A 15423-nucleotide genomic window follows, 5' to 3' on the forward strand; every position below is an offset into this window, starting at 1 on the left:
GGGCTCTCCCCTGAGAGGCTCCCTTGGGTTCCGGTCAGGGAAAGGTTCAGGGCTCCCCTGCCCGGCTGCGGGCTGGGCGGGGCAGGGGAAGCCATGGGGCCGGGTGAGGTAGGCCCAGGGGCAGCCATGGGGCCGGGTGAGGTAGGCCGGGCCCTGGACGGAAGGGAGGGGAAGGCCCCTGCAGGATGGAAGGGTGGAAGAGAGAGAGAGAGAGAGAGAGAGAGAGAGAGAGACACTGGGAGCCATCGGGCAGCCCCCCCGAGAGACACAGAGAGAGAGAGAGAGCCGGTGCCTGGGACTGTTACCGTGAAACTGGATAAACATGGGCCTGTGCCGGCAGCACGGCTGAGAAGGAGAAGAAGTGGGGGGGGTGCAGCTGGACGCTTGTAGGAGCTTTTAACCCCTTTTTGGACAATGAAAACTTTACAGAACATTAACCTTTCCTAGAAGAGAGATAGAGTGGAAGATGAAGAAGGAAATGGGCAAGTGTGAGAGCGGTCTGGGCAAGTGAGAGATGTTGGAAGAATAGAGAAGAATCTTAGTGGGAAGAGATGGAGTAGCTTATGCTGGACTCTTTTTGTACAGCCATGGACAGAACCATGTTCCTTGTGATACAGGGACTGCATTCTAGGGGGAGGCAATGTCTCAGGACCAAGAGGGTTTGGTGTGGGTACCCCTCGGGCCCAGGGAGTGAAAAATATGGGGGGGACAGATGTCTCAAAGTTGAGACTGTGCCTTTTTGGAGTGGGATGAAGCATCCTTAAAAGTCGACCCTAGAAGCAGCTCTGGTCCGTGTTCAGTGGTGAGAGCACTGGACATGAAAGGAAGAGGTCAGAAGAGGTCACCATTGGCACAAGAAGGACTCCCTTCTCCTCTTGATGAACTGAGGATTGAGTATTCTGAAGGGTGGTGCCGGACCGAGAGTCGATGATTTGGGGGATGTATTGTATTGGGAATTTGGTGGGGAGGAGGAGGAGATGTATTTGTGAAGTTTTCATTTTCCTTGTGTGTTTCTTTTTTTTTCCTTTCCCTTGTTGTTTAGTTAATATATTTTTTTTTTCCTAAGTGGGAGCCTGCTTTGCTTATTCCTGGTCACATCTCACAGCAGAAACCAGGGAGAGAGTATTCTCATGGAGGCACTGGCATTGTGCCAGTGTCAAACCATGACAGGCCCCTTCTGCAATAATCAAACTATGTCAATTAATAGCTGTGATTTTTGTCATCTAGCCTTATTAACCAAAACAGAGCAATGCATGAAAGGGTTAAGCTCTTCTGTATGAAGTTCAGATTCCCAAGACATATCTGAGTATATAAACACCATCACCCTGAAACACCAGAGAAATGAAGCAGTAATAGCAATCAAATCATGTGGTACACAGCTATTTCAGCAGCTGACATGCTCTTTTACTGGATGCATCTTGCCGTGACATTCAGTATTAGGACTGCTGGGGAATTAGATGTAAGCTGGTCTATAGTATATTGAATTCTATACTACAAAAAGCCCATGAAACATACAATTCAAATATAGTTTGTGTAATGACAAAAACAGTGCTTGATGCTTTGCATATACACATAGTATGTGATACCTTGGGGCACCCCTGTCTGAATAATATCGTAGGTGAGAATGCTGAGGACAGTTGCCCCTTCAGAACAGAGTATGAAGTTATGCATTGCTTTCATTTTTGCAGTCTCAGCCCTAAACCTCAAGTAAAGATTCAACTACCCATCTGGAGTCTGAAGTCTGCTAATACATTCAGGAAAGGCAGAATTTTAAGAATACTGATAGTTAAGCTGTTTTTCCTTTAACAAAGAGAACGAAAACATAGCAAAATTTACTGGTCTGAATAGCATTAAGAAGTTCTAGTTGAAAAATATTAAAAAATAGACTGAATAAAAGTAATATGACAACAAGTAAAATTTTTACTTGCTTAACTCTATTAGTAACTAGTTCCACTAAGCAAACCACCTCCACCTTAATTGATGCTATATAATTCCATCTGCCCAGCTATTTTTTTGTGTGCATCTCAGCCTGGTATGCAAATGCCACAGTGCTACATGGGTGACAAAGATGATGAAGGGAGTGGAACACCTCTCCTTCAAGTATAGGCTGGGAGAGTTGGGCCAATTCAGCCTTCAGAAAAGATGACTGGGAGGGGACCTCACCAATGTATACAAGTGTCTAGAGGGAGGGTGTGAAGTCTGGCTTTTCTCAGTCTTGTCTCTCACAATCGGGTAAGAGACAACAGGAAGACCCTGATGCACAGGAAGTTCCACCCGAATATGAGGAAGAACTCCTTTACTGTGTGGGTGACTGAGAACTGCAACAGATTGCCCAGAGAGGTTATAAAGTCCCCATCACTGGAGATACTAAAAACCATGTGGATGAACTCATGTTCAGTGTGTTGTGAGATGACCCTGCTTGAGCAGGGGGGTTGGACCAGATGACCCACTGTGGTCCCTTCCAACCTGGCACATTCTGTGATTCTGTAGATGAGCTCATTCCACCTTCACAAAAGGTTTCATGCAGCTCTGCCAAGTCCTGTTCTAAGCAAGGAAACTTTTACAGGTAAAGCTTGCTTCAGAGTATTTTTTGTGACAGGCTTACTTACAGCCAATTTCCCAAGCTCCAGCTTGCACCATGGAGCACCTTTGGTAGGCAGCTGCTATAGCTGATCCCTTGGGACCAAGGCAGGAATTATGGCTGGGCCCCTGCTCTCATCTAGTGAGCCTCAGATGCTGTAAGAGAGCCTGGGGCCAACCACAGCTGTTGGAAATTACTGCAGCCCTCAGGTTTTCTTTTTTTAAAATTTAATTTATACCAGGAGTCAGCCACACGGCTGATAGCTCAAAAGTGGGTGTGTACTTGCCTACATCTTGCCTTGCACTAAGCTAGCCCTAAATACACGGGAGGATTGGAGTCTTAAGCTATACCAATAGTTTTGCAGAAGAACAATTCACCATAAGAATATGCAAAGCTAATGCAGAATACATGTAACAATCTGTGAACAGTGTGATGCCACTATGTTCTGTTGTATTAGTTATGTTACATATTTATGGCTTCAGCCTATTAGTTTTACTACCAAAAAAAAAAAAAAAGTGTTCTGATTAAAAAGAAGAATGCCTGCCTTGCCATATTTCAGCTGTATAATATTGAACTCATTGAGGGAAAAATGTAAAAAGAAGAATATTTACTGTTTTGACAGCAGCTTGTTCTGCTACATATATAACAAAAAAATACAGGTTCCTGGACTGTATTTATTTGATCCCTATGTCACAAACCATAAACAGCAACAAAAAATTTCAGAGAATTTTAGCGTGTCATTAATCTTCAGTTTAAAGGGCAACTTTAATATTTCTGCAAGGAATGTGAACTGCATGCCCTCAAGAAATATTGACAACCTGTCTGTATGTTTAAAGATGTGGAATTAAAAGATCTATTCTGTCCCCACCTCCAGCACAAATGCATTACTTGAAGCTGCACACAATTAACTGCTTTCTGTGTGTTCAATTGGGCTTGGCTTTAGCTGCTCATTACATGAAACCTGTCCCCACCTTGTGGTGATTTTGAGACAGAGTGAACCCAACCTATGAAAAGGATTTGATATTTCTGTATACTAAATTTTACCAGTCTGTCTTCTGTTTTGGGCTTAACCCCTTATTTCTGAGATGCACAGTCAGATTCTAGTGAAAACAGTTTTGCATTCTGCTTGAGAACTCAGTGCTTCAGAGCACAACCTCCACTGTAAAACCACAGCAGAAACACAACACCCTCAGGTATTTAATGCAAAAAGAGAAACTTCAATCATAACACAGCAAGACCATGATGACTGAATGGACATTTTCAAATCCACTTTTCATAGGCTGTTGAAAAAATAAAGGACATGTGAAGAGTTGCACTTGGGCCCAGTACATAACCAATCTCCTTTGTCTTCTCATCTGTGACCTTGACTGTGTTCTATGCTGCTGGAGAAGACAACCTCTTAACAACAGCTCCTCCACTGCAGCAAAATTACTCACGATAATCTAAATATTCTGTTGCAGGCAGGTGTCCAGATTATCCACTTTTAGCCAGTCACAATAAAAAAGGTTAGTAGAAAATGTGAGTTGCAAAGGGTTGCTATAAGAATGTTTGAAGGAATGGGAGGTCTATCTAGTGAGATTAAAAGAATTCAGCTTGTTCAACTCTCCCTTTGTAGCTGTCCATGAGGAAGTAGCTACCCCTTATCAGCACAAGAGGAGAACAGCACCAGGAATAACTGGAAAAAGAGGGGCACCAGAAGAAACATACACAAACTAGCTATAGATGTACATACTGGCCAGAGATGAACAATTTGCATCAGCATCATCACACCATAGAGCTCCAGGACAGAGTTTCTCACAGTTCATATGGGCAAAATAACCAAATACTGTTAAAACTGAGTTTGGAGAAAACAGAAACACCATCTTATATCACTAAATTATATTTAGAAGCTGGATATACAACGCCATGACATGGAGACCTTCATCAGTGCTTCAATACACTGTTTCAAAGATCTAAGGGATAAAGATTTGTTTTAAAAATGTGTGAATTACATTATTTCTTTGCTGTACTCAAAATGTACTGGTTTTTTACCTTATTAGCAATCTGAGTAATTATTTCATTAAAACAGTTTCATTTTCCTCATTTTATTTTTAACTTTATGTTATTAAATCAGAGGCAGATAAATCTGACGCCTGAAAAGCATGCATGTTCTTTGATCTGTAAGCTGCAAAGTCCAGGGGAAAAAAAAAAAAAAAAAAAAAAAGAATTGCACTAAAGCTCCACAAACAAGTTTCAGCTAATGGCTTGTTTAATGTCCTGGTGCATTCTGTGTTTCAGACCTAACCAGATCTACACACAGTTACCTGTGTCATACAATGGATCAGGACTGTTGGTGAACGCTGTTCTGCTTCATAAAGAGCAAACCTGCATTTGCTCAGGGGAGCCAGGTTTCTTACTGAGTGAACTACTCCCTAAGCAATGCTTTAAGGAGATCATATCAATGAGAGACTAAATAATGGAATACTAAATAAGATTAGTATTTAGTATTATATCACTTCTTTTGGATCACCTTCAGGTCTCCTTTAACTCTGTAACTACATATCCATTCCCCCCTGTGAATGAGGGACCGTGTTACGCAGGAATGGATTACAAGTACTAACTATAACTGGATTTAAAAAAAAAAATCTTATGTTGTATGTATTTTCTGAGGTCTCCTTACTGCACATAGAGGAAGGTGTAGAGCAGGGAACAGAACAACAGTGGTCTGTCCTTGAACAGGTTTGATGGTCCCAATATCTAACAGCTATTTAATTAGCACAAGTCATCTGTTTTAGAAATTAGGGTATATGGACTGTGCATGTATTCAAAAACAGCTGGTAAAGTGATCTTGCTCCAAGAATCTGCATCAGAAGTAAAAATTAAATATAAGGTCTATTTCTGACGTACTGTAGGGAAACAAGCAGTTTCTTATTGTATGGTAGCACTATTTTTTAAAAAGATGGGTTTTATATTATTTTATATTATTACTATTGTAAAGGTTGAAGTTTGTTTCTAAACAAATTCTTCAAAAATCTCAAGTTATAGAACATCCTAAAATACTTTAAAAAATATCAAAAAAGTACCCGGAAATCTCATCGTAATATTCAAAAATTAGTCACTGTAGTAACTAAGTTTAAAATATAGCATGGTATGGTTGTTTTCCTATTTAGGAAAAGTAGAGCATAGCACACTCAAATACAAGTTCTTCTGTTCTATCAGGATATTATGAAAGAATTTCACTTTGCTACCCTTGCATTCACAGCAGTCATTTTCTCTAATGAACTTATGCTTTATACCCTAAAACAAACTTGTATTTATCTTTCATTATCATGTAAAATTAATTTTTCTTCATCTATTCTGCTGTTTTGATAGAAAAAAAAACCACATGGAAACATATCAAATACAGTAGTCTGTAGATAGGCAGCATTACTTTTTCTATTCTCTGTAAAATTAATTGATTGACTTTACAAAAAAAGCCACTCCTTATCCTCTTGCAAGTGGTGACTTCAGTAAAAACCTCATCGAGGTTCTCATTCTCTGCTGTAAAAAATGGGGAAGTAAAGAAATACATCATGCAAAAAGTCACATACATGTACAATGCAATGCAAATCTTAGCAGTCAAAAGACAGTTTCCAAGTAATGAGCTAAGAATATTATGTACATTCATGTCTCACCTTGAATCATTTCATTCTCACATATTTCAGTAGCAAACATGTCAACATTATGAAGCAATTCGAAAACCTAAACTGCTATACATACCTTCACTCAAGGAGCCACATCTCCTGCTTCATAACTTCACTATCGTATTTGTGAATTATACAGTGTGTGCTCAGTTTTCACACTGATCTTTTTCTAGTTTTAGATTGGATGTCTTGACACAAACAACTCCTTGATAAAATTAAACCCACTACAGAACTACGTGAAACATTCTATCCTGATAGTAAAAATAAAGGAATAACTATTGAAAGGATGGTTTTATATCTTCAGATACAGCTAGGGGCAAAGCATGGTCATCAGAGTTTTGTAAAAAAAATCTGGATAGCTGCCTGTTGCTTGGATGAAGAACATTCATTGCATACTTGTTCCTCCCACAGACCCCAAGGATGCAAACGGGTACTATGTATATTGTATCATTTTCAACTCGGTTCTAACCCAGAGATATGAATAAAATGCTGTTCATTACACAAAGGGAAAAAGAAGGGGAGGAAGGGGATGGATTAGTTACACAACTCAGAAAGCTGCATTTCTGCATTATTCTTTTTGAGATAAAGCCTGAAGAGGCACATTTTCCAGGAAAACAGGGTGACAGAAACGGAAAGACCCAGGGTGCTCAGCTCATTGTCACAATGGCTGCTCCAAATCCCTGCAAAATTTCATTTCACTTGCAATCCTTTAGTCAGTATTATACACACACTAGGTCAGGTTCTGAAAGAATAGATACATGTAACATTCTGATGCAAATATAATGTTCTGATTCTTCTCCATTAGAGGCTAAGGTGCCAAGTCCCCTGAAAATGATGGCAGTACTCCTTTGGGTAAGAGAAGACTTTTATATAGAATAAAATTACAGGCATCCAATACAGATTAACTTTTACTTTGTAAAAGTCACCCTGCATCAAAAATTGATAAAATATGATTAAAACATCTGGAAAGTTTTGTATCTGAACTTAAATCCCAACCGAAGCAAAAGCCCTAATTCAGGCCCCAATTCCCATAGGTATTCCTTACCAAGTCTAAATACTACATTCTCTTCTTTGACCCTTGTGGAAGGTTCTTTTTTTTTTTCCTTCTTGTGTGTAACGGAGAGTAAATTTAGTAACTTTAATCCCTTACCTTTTTCATTTCCGTTTGCATATTGTGGAGGCTTGTTTTTGTCAATGCTGTTAAAGCTCTGACTTCTCCGATTTAAATTGGAAGCTCCCTGGACTTTGGTACTGCTGCCTGCAGCTGGCACCCTTGAGGGTCCTGGAAGCCTGGAATGGTGACAAAATCAGTCAGGAACCAGTGAGAAATCTGTTAATTTTATGTAATACAACATATAGTGGAGACAGTGTGCAAATATCAGATCACAATTTCAAACCAACTAAACCCAAGGAATTCAGGAAGCAACAACAAACAGGAGGATTCAAATTAGTTAGACTCCACAAATGAAAATTTAAACTTATCCTTATGCACACAAAAGGGAAAAAGATGCTTTCTAGAGTCACAAGACATGTAAGAAGATGCTTTGCATTTGCCATTAACATTGCTAAAACAGATTCACCCTAACAAATATTAAAGTGCAGTATCAACCTTTACTAATATGTCACTTTTGGAGAGGAAATATTAAAGAAATAGATTAGAAAGCACAGCAATACATAGTCAAGAAATATTTTGTATCTCATTAAATTTTTCACAGTTGTGTTTGACTTTTTGGTTATCTTCTTCAGTTATTTTTCAGAAGGCTATTGACTAAAATACTTCCTCCTTACTATTTTAAATGAAAAATATTGTAAATACGTATTTTATCTAGATGATACAGATGCATTTATACCTTTTAGATAAAGTATATAATGTGGACGATACAGTTCATTTCTTAGTATTTGCTGCCACCATCTGAACCTTACTATGTGGCTATACTAAGGAAAAAAATGTAGATTCTTGTTGTTTCTGGCATGTGTAAGCCTGCATCTTTTTAGATTTCTTTTGTGCTGTAAGATTCCTTAATACATGCCTACTCTAAACTTTCTGAAGCACCTTTGTAGGCAAACCCACTCCTTTTTAGTTTTGTTATTTCTTACATAAAATTAATTGCTCAAATCAGTCATAGGATTTTGCCAGAGAACAGCATCTCTCTTCTGCTTCTTGCTTATTGGAATGATTTTAATAATGGCAGTGCAAATTCTACCAGAATTATCAAATTCTGTTAGTTTCACATTATTATAAAAGAGCAGCATTAGAAGGAAGGAAAAAAATCACATTACAAAAAATTACAAAACATCGAATTTTTTCAAAACTTTTTTTGTTTGTTTAATACACTAGCATACAGAAATGTTCAAATAACTTAAATTTTCATTTGCAAACATTTGTAAACAACTCCATAGTCTCTTTACCAGTTTAAACCTCAGAGAGCTAATCCATTGGTTATTTTCATGGCTCGTTCTGGCTGCCAGCCTGTCCTGCTTGTCTCTGTGCCGAGCCCAGAGCAGACTGCCTCTGCTCTGCAGCGGTGCGCGTGCTAACCTTTGCCGTGACCTGTGAATTCAAGTGATCTTCTGTTCCCTGAGGAATGCACTAAAACAAACTTAAAAATCCATTTGCTCCTTCTCATTACCCTAATTTGACAGGCAGTAAGAGCTCTGAGACCGTTTGTCAGAGGTAATGACAAAAGCAATGAAAAGGCATGTGCAACACTAGAAGCGCATCTGTTCTGTTAAAATACAAAATAGTTCTGCATATATTCTGTATGCCAGAATTCAAGAACTTGCCACAATAAGCACATTATGCATGAGGTCATTTTCTCTGCAAAATTTCCAGTTTACCTCATCTGCTGACTTTCTTAATTGAATTCAGGTTTTAAATTGCTCTTGCAGAATCATGTTAAGCAGCTAAGGAAATGCAAAGAAGAGTATAACAAATAAGGGACAAGTCACATACCTCTGAACAGGCTTCGGAAACACTGCCACAGATTTAAAGTATTAGACAGTAAGACTGTTAACTTTGACAAGTTGAATGTGGACAAGACAGGAGCATCAGCAATAAGGAAAACGAAGACCTATAAATGCAGGTGCAAAGCAACTGGACCGTGGTATAGCTCATTTCAACTTATCACCAGCAACACACATTGTGTTAGTGTTCCATACTGCAAAACGCAATCTTTATTGGAGATTATGCAGCTTAGAGTTCATTGGTCACACCAATGAACTGTAATGCAAAGGTATAATTAATGAACACATTAATTATCCCCCCTCAAAAAAAAACCAAAAAAGCTAGAAAAAAAGAGTAAGCTTTAGACCTCAGTTTCTTTCTTCTATAATCTGGCTTGTAGATTTTAGTGCTCATGGAAATGACAGACTAAAAGTACTGACAAAATCTGAAACAAATCAGTTCCTACACACAGCTCTGTCAAATTCACTGCCAAAAAAAAGCCTCTCATTCATGGGGACTGTGTGCAGGCTCTTCTTGATGGAGCAGAAGTCTTGGAAGTCATTCTTTTTTTCTGCTCTATTTTGCTTCTGTGTAAACTTGACTCTGTGAACTCAGACTTTCAGGTGGGTAAGCTATAAATGCAAAACATCTAGTGGGAACTGGGGTGGACTCCCAAACTTCTTTTCACTCATGACTAAAGTCAGGAATTGAGCCAGAAAGTACAGAGCACTAAAATCACCAACTAATCCCTCACATCCAATATTTTACATGCAGAATACAAAGATGCAGGATACATAACAACCAGAAATATTGCTAATATATAGTAGAAATCAGCCAATTGGCCAAAAGCCAATGAATACAAGGTTTTTCTGTGGCAAAGCTCATCATTCCAAAGCTTGCTCACATAACAAAAATTGCACATTGTTTAGTGTCTGCTTAAGTCCAAAGGATAAAATATCAATGGGCATATACTTGCTTGAGTATCACTAACAAGCAATAAATTAGAGATATTTAACTGACCTAGAAGCCTTTTTTTGACTGGTTGCAATTCCACTGTGATTAGACTGAGTTGCATATCTGGCTGTGAGACTGTATGAGAAGAAACAGAGAAATTGAATTAAAGAATTTCTTTGAATATGTATAGAAAGAACACACTTACCAGCAAATGATGAGTTAATGAATGCAAATTCAACATGGATAAAAAATGCAAATTAACTGGCAACAATATGAAACAATGTAAACATACAGATTTTTATGAGATGAAATGAACAGGTTATGAAATAATGGATATTGTTATAAAATGTCTCATTTGCTAGAAATTATCTTATGAATAGAAAAAGTGAGTAAATTTCCACAGTGACTGAATTCCTGAAGTATAGCTCAAATCACACAAAATGTGAACTTCAAAACATTGTGCTGCTTTTTTTTTCCCCCATGAAATGCACTAAGCACAAGTACACTCCTACTCGTCTCTCCAGCAACCTGACTGGATTCTCAGAGGGGCTCTTAAGAACACATTTGCTATACCAAATTCAATGTGGACTCAGAAAAAATCCCACTAAAGCAAGGTGACCCTCCTGACAGTAGAGCTATATGGAAGTAGCACCCTGTTGCAAATTTTATTACTATTGCAGTGCAGGTCATGTATGCAATGACCCAGGCAATGACGCAGAGGCTGCATTAAGGAAGCCCAGACATGTGCTTAGACTCACTGTGGAATTCATAGGAAAATGCACCTTTGTCTGTTAAGGCATCCAAGTAGCATTTCTGCAACAGAAAACATGCTATGCTACAGGGCTAAAAGCTCTATGTTCCTTTTGACACCCAACAACCTGGCATGATTAGATAGAAAATTATTTCCTCTAATCTTTTAGACATTTGCATAGGGGATATGTCAAATGTATGGCCAAGGTACAGATTTCTGTCAGGTAATTTCAGTTTCACAGACAGGTGCATCCTTTGGCATCCACACAGTCTAAGGCTGTAGAGAGGTGCCTAAGCCAGGTGCTATCACATCATCAAATTCCTTGAATTGTTAGGGAAGTCATGGACAACTGAGGAAGCAGAAACTCTGATAGTCACAGATTTCATTTGTTTCTCAGAGTTCTGTATCTTCCAGCAATTCTTCTGAGTAGCAGCAGAAACCACAGTGCTCTAGTCCCAGCTTTATAGACTAGCAGAACTTTTAAGAAGCACCTGGTGGTGTTGAGTCTACCAGAAGAGTGTTAAGCAATTTCTGACAGGCCACTGAAGAGCCAGACCTGAGTGCAAACCGGATGGGAGAAGCTGTCAGGTAAGAAAGGTCTTCCCTTCCTTAGCACTGGAGTGCTGAAAAGGGGTGAGAAGAAGGCACAAACCAAGGGACAATGTGAGACTGCAATGAAATGCAAGATTATTGCTACTTTACTAAATTAAACCCCAACAAAGGGTTTGAGCCTGCCAATTAAAAATGGCACATTTACATATGATGTAATATATGTATTTGCATTTGAATATAAAAGTAAGGAGAATACTTCAGTCTTAAGTGGGCAGAAAGGAATCATTCAATATGTAAAAGCATCATTCAATTGTCTGACATATATCTTCAGAGTAACACTGAAAAATTGCTTTTTTATATGACCATAGCTTCTGTGGATATTATAATATATAATATCACTTAATATAATATATTACTTATATTAATACCAAAATAATTCCATAATAATCACACTTTATATATTTTTATCAATCTAGTTTTTAGTACATTGAATTATATTTCACAGCTATATTTCTTAATAATGTCTGGACTTATGATGCAAATGTGACGTAGGTTGTTTTACTGAATTTGCTACATTTGTGCCTGGCATAACAGTCCATCTTTTGATGAGATCTTTCTCTCATGTTTTTTTTCCAACATACTTAAAATGAAGGAATCTAGAAATGAATCGCTGGTTATTGAAGGAATCTAGAAATGAATCGCTGGTTATCTGCATTGACTAAAATAAGAGATTTGTGAGAAAAATTGTTGTCACATAAAACCTTTGTGCATTTATGCTGTAAAAGGTGGAATGATGCACAGTACAATCAACACAGAATGTAAGATGGGAAAAAAGAGTGAGTAGGCTGCAGTGCCTTAGTGTATCATAGCATTTCTACCTCAAACAATACATTCAAGAGTAAACTGAAAGGTCAAAACCCTTAATCTCAGTGGTCTTAAAACTACCCCACATATTTTTAATAGCAATAAATACATAAAATACCTATCTGATAATGCTTGCTAGAATGCTTCCCCTTCTGTGGCTGTTATTTGGGACTCTATCCACTAGCAAATTCATGAAATATTAGCCTATAGACTACTTTCAAACTTTCCAGACAGGCTTGACAGGAATTGATGAAAGTGTCAATGTCAGTAAAACATGGTTTGTAAAGCATGATTTCCGCTGTGACTGATTAAATTCATTTTCCAAAGGAATGTGACAAGAGAAAGGCAAAAAGAGAATTTAACTCATAAAGCAGCTGCATCAAGGTCTAATGACTTTAGGTTTTCCTTGTTAATTAGCTCTGGATGTGCTGAGCCAATGAAAGCTTTCCATGGATGCATGTCCCAGTTGCTGGCCCACTTTCATGGATGTGAACTGCAATGCTGTTTCAGACTAGGCTTTAGTCTACCCACTCTTCTAAATGTATGAACAAATACTTATATACTGCCCTCTACCCTACCAGGTAATTGTCTGTGGGTAGTATCTGTCAGTCAGGAAAATAAACCCATTTTGCTTAAAACAGTTAATTTTAATGCTTAAAAATCCACACCATGATATAATAAGTGTGTGTCTGCAATAAAGCAGTAAATGGATCTTAACATATCAGACAGTGCCAGTTTAATGCTACAGCATTCAGGATAAGGAAGTATTTACTTGTCAGAGGGCTGGAAAGGGGGATTTTTAAGGCTTCTTGTTCTCAGGTGTTTACTACCATTTCTCAGGGTCTACAAGACCATTTCCACTGTTATAATACTCATACCAGCAATCATCTACACCATGTACACAGGAGCAGAAATCATGCTTAACTCTCCTCTTCCAAATAACACAAAGGGGAAGTGAAGTAAATGCTGTCCAAATCAGGTAAAATGGCATATAAGCATCTGAAATCTTAGAAATAATCTGGACTCTACAAAAATAATATGGACTCTGTCTTCCAGCAATATTTTGATTTACAAACCAGGGAAACAGTAGTCAACACAGTAGATATGAAATGGTGACAATTGGGAAATTTCATTTGCTGTGAGAAAATGGAATAAACATCCTGAGACTGCCCAGAAAGGCAGTTCAGCACAGAGGTAGCTGAGAAGAAAGAACAGTGAAGGTGCTGAGCCCGAGGTGCTGATGGAGAACCCCAGGTGTGTATTGCGCTGAGTGGCTGCACTGTGCCAGGGCTCTGCACGGTGCCACATGGCTGTGCAGCACTCAGCTGCACTGGGGACCTGTGCACCATGCTCCATCAGGATGGGGAGCTGGCAAGGGTCATTCATTTGCAGGCATGGCACAGTTATGGAAAGGTCCTAAAAGGTGTAGAGGAGACTAGGAAATCAATGTAGGCTACAATATTAAATGAGTTTATGTGGCACTTAGGGATAGGTTCTAGTGGTGGACTTGGCAGTACTGGTTAGCAGTTGGACCTGATGAACTTAGAGGTCTTTTCCAACCTAAATCATTCTATGATTCTATGCAGAAAGATGGCAACAGATTGTTTGACACTGGACTAAACTACCAGAAGCTCTATTTTGTTGCCATACAATATGCCAGAAAAGAAGCAGACCCTTGAAAGTGGGTTAACACATACAGCTGAACCATGAACCTTCCATAAACCTGAAAAGAGCATGAATCAAGCTAAAAATATTTTAACCTCTGTCTTCAAAAAGTAACCCATGCAGTGACACCCTGAATATCATATACTTTTTATTAAGTCCTCCAAAGGATCAATAGGATCATGTTACATCACACTGTCATTTTCCTATAATGTTAGAAGTCACATGGTGGTTCTAAAATGCCAGCTATGCACTATGTTGAAATTAGAAAAAGGGAAAGGGTTTTGCAGAACATAATCAAACTCTTTCTTCCTTACTGGCATACTTGAATTTTAATATGCTGTTGATCTTACAAAGTCCATTTAGTCTCTAGTCTGAATGCACTCCAGAGCTGTTCAAGACTTTTGTATTAGAACAATTCTCTGGAAAAGACTAGCTTAAAAAGAAAGCTTTTTCAATGTAAAAATTTGCCCAGAAGGTCTCAGTTGCCCTGTGCACCTATTTTTTAAATAGTTTTTGTCTTAAATAAGAAAAAAAATTTCTTTCTTTAATTTTTTGTATTTGGTTGCTCATCATACTACTGGTTGAAAAGCACAAGAGATAACATTCTAAGGTATGCCTGACTCCAAATTCCAAGTGTGCCTGGAAAGATGCCACAGGGAACAAAAGTTACCAAGCCCTCATCCTACCAAACTGTTTGGGCAGGTAGAAGATGCCTGATTCCCCAAATGTATTTTCAAGGAACACTGAGGAAGAAACCAAAAAAACCTTGATTTTCTGTACAAACAATATTTTTCAGACATTTCTTTTCCCTTTTTTAGTCCAGCCTTGGTGAATTAATATATGGCCATATCCACATGTATGTATCTATGTAACTACATATATCTATACCTTTACCAATTTGGTTTTTTATAAATAAATAAACATTTAACATTTATATAAATGTTATTTATGAATGTGTATTTTACAGATAGAGGTATATTATCTACAGATAGAGGTAAATATAAAAATAAATATAAATAGAGAAATATAGAGATAAATATAGAGATAAATATTGTATATTCAACAAATAAATACACTTTTTTTTTCATTCACAAGAGGAAATGTCTGTGGCTCAGGCAGTTCTTGCTCATACCCTGTCATCTGTTCTAAATTATTTGGACATTTCTCCTTTCCGCTCTTTGAACTTCTGGCATCTTATTCAAGCAGTCTGTCTCCAAATGATTCATGCTTGAAGGTACAAGCAAAATTATGTTTTCAATATTTTCCTATTGTTCACAACTCATAAACCAAAATGCAGATAACCCAGTTTTGCATCAATATTTATGTTCCTGCAGAATACAGAGCCTTTTAAAAGAATGAATAAACACTGACCATAGCTTTTCTGCTGCAGTCCCAGTATTGTAGTATAGGTATTTTGTGTAATTTAATGAAGGAGAACATGAACCACAAC

The 15423-nt window shown here is 38.1% G+C and overlaps 1 protein-coding gene across 9 annotated transcripts in view; it reads right to left on the reverse strand.

Moving 5' to 3' along the window:
- Nucleotides 1–15423, reverse strand: part of NAV3 (neuron navigator 3) — a 512854-nt gene that overhangs the window by 131128 nt on the left and 366303 nt on the right. For 8 of the 9 annotated variants that reach the window (XM_077178804.1, XM_077178805.1, XM_077178799.1 and 5 more), the window contains 2 exons: nucleotides 10208–10276; nucleotides 7394–7533 (listed from right to left, as the gene is read on the reverse strand). In XM_077178804.1, coding sequence (XP_077034919.1) covers nucleotides 7394–7533; nucleotides 10208–10276 — 209 coding nt within the window. The remainder of the gene's footprint in view (nucleotides 1–7393; nucleotides 7534–10207; nucleotides 10277–15423) is intronic. The other variant, XM_077178802.1, reaches the window with a different exon arrangement.

Source organism: Agelaius phoeniceus, chromosome 5, assembly GCF_051311805.1.
Source record: "Agelaius phoeniceus isolate bAgePho1 chromosome 5, bAgePho1.hap1, whole genome shotgun sequence".
NCBI lineage: Eukaryota > Metazoa > Chordata > Aves > Passeriformes > Icteridae > Agelaius > Agelaius phoeniceus.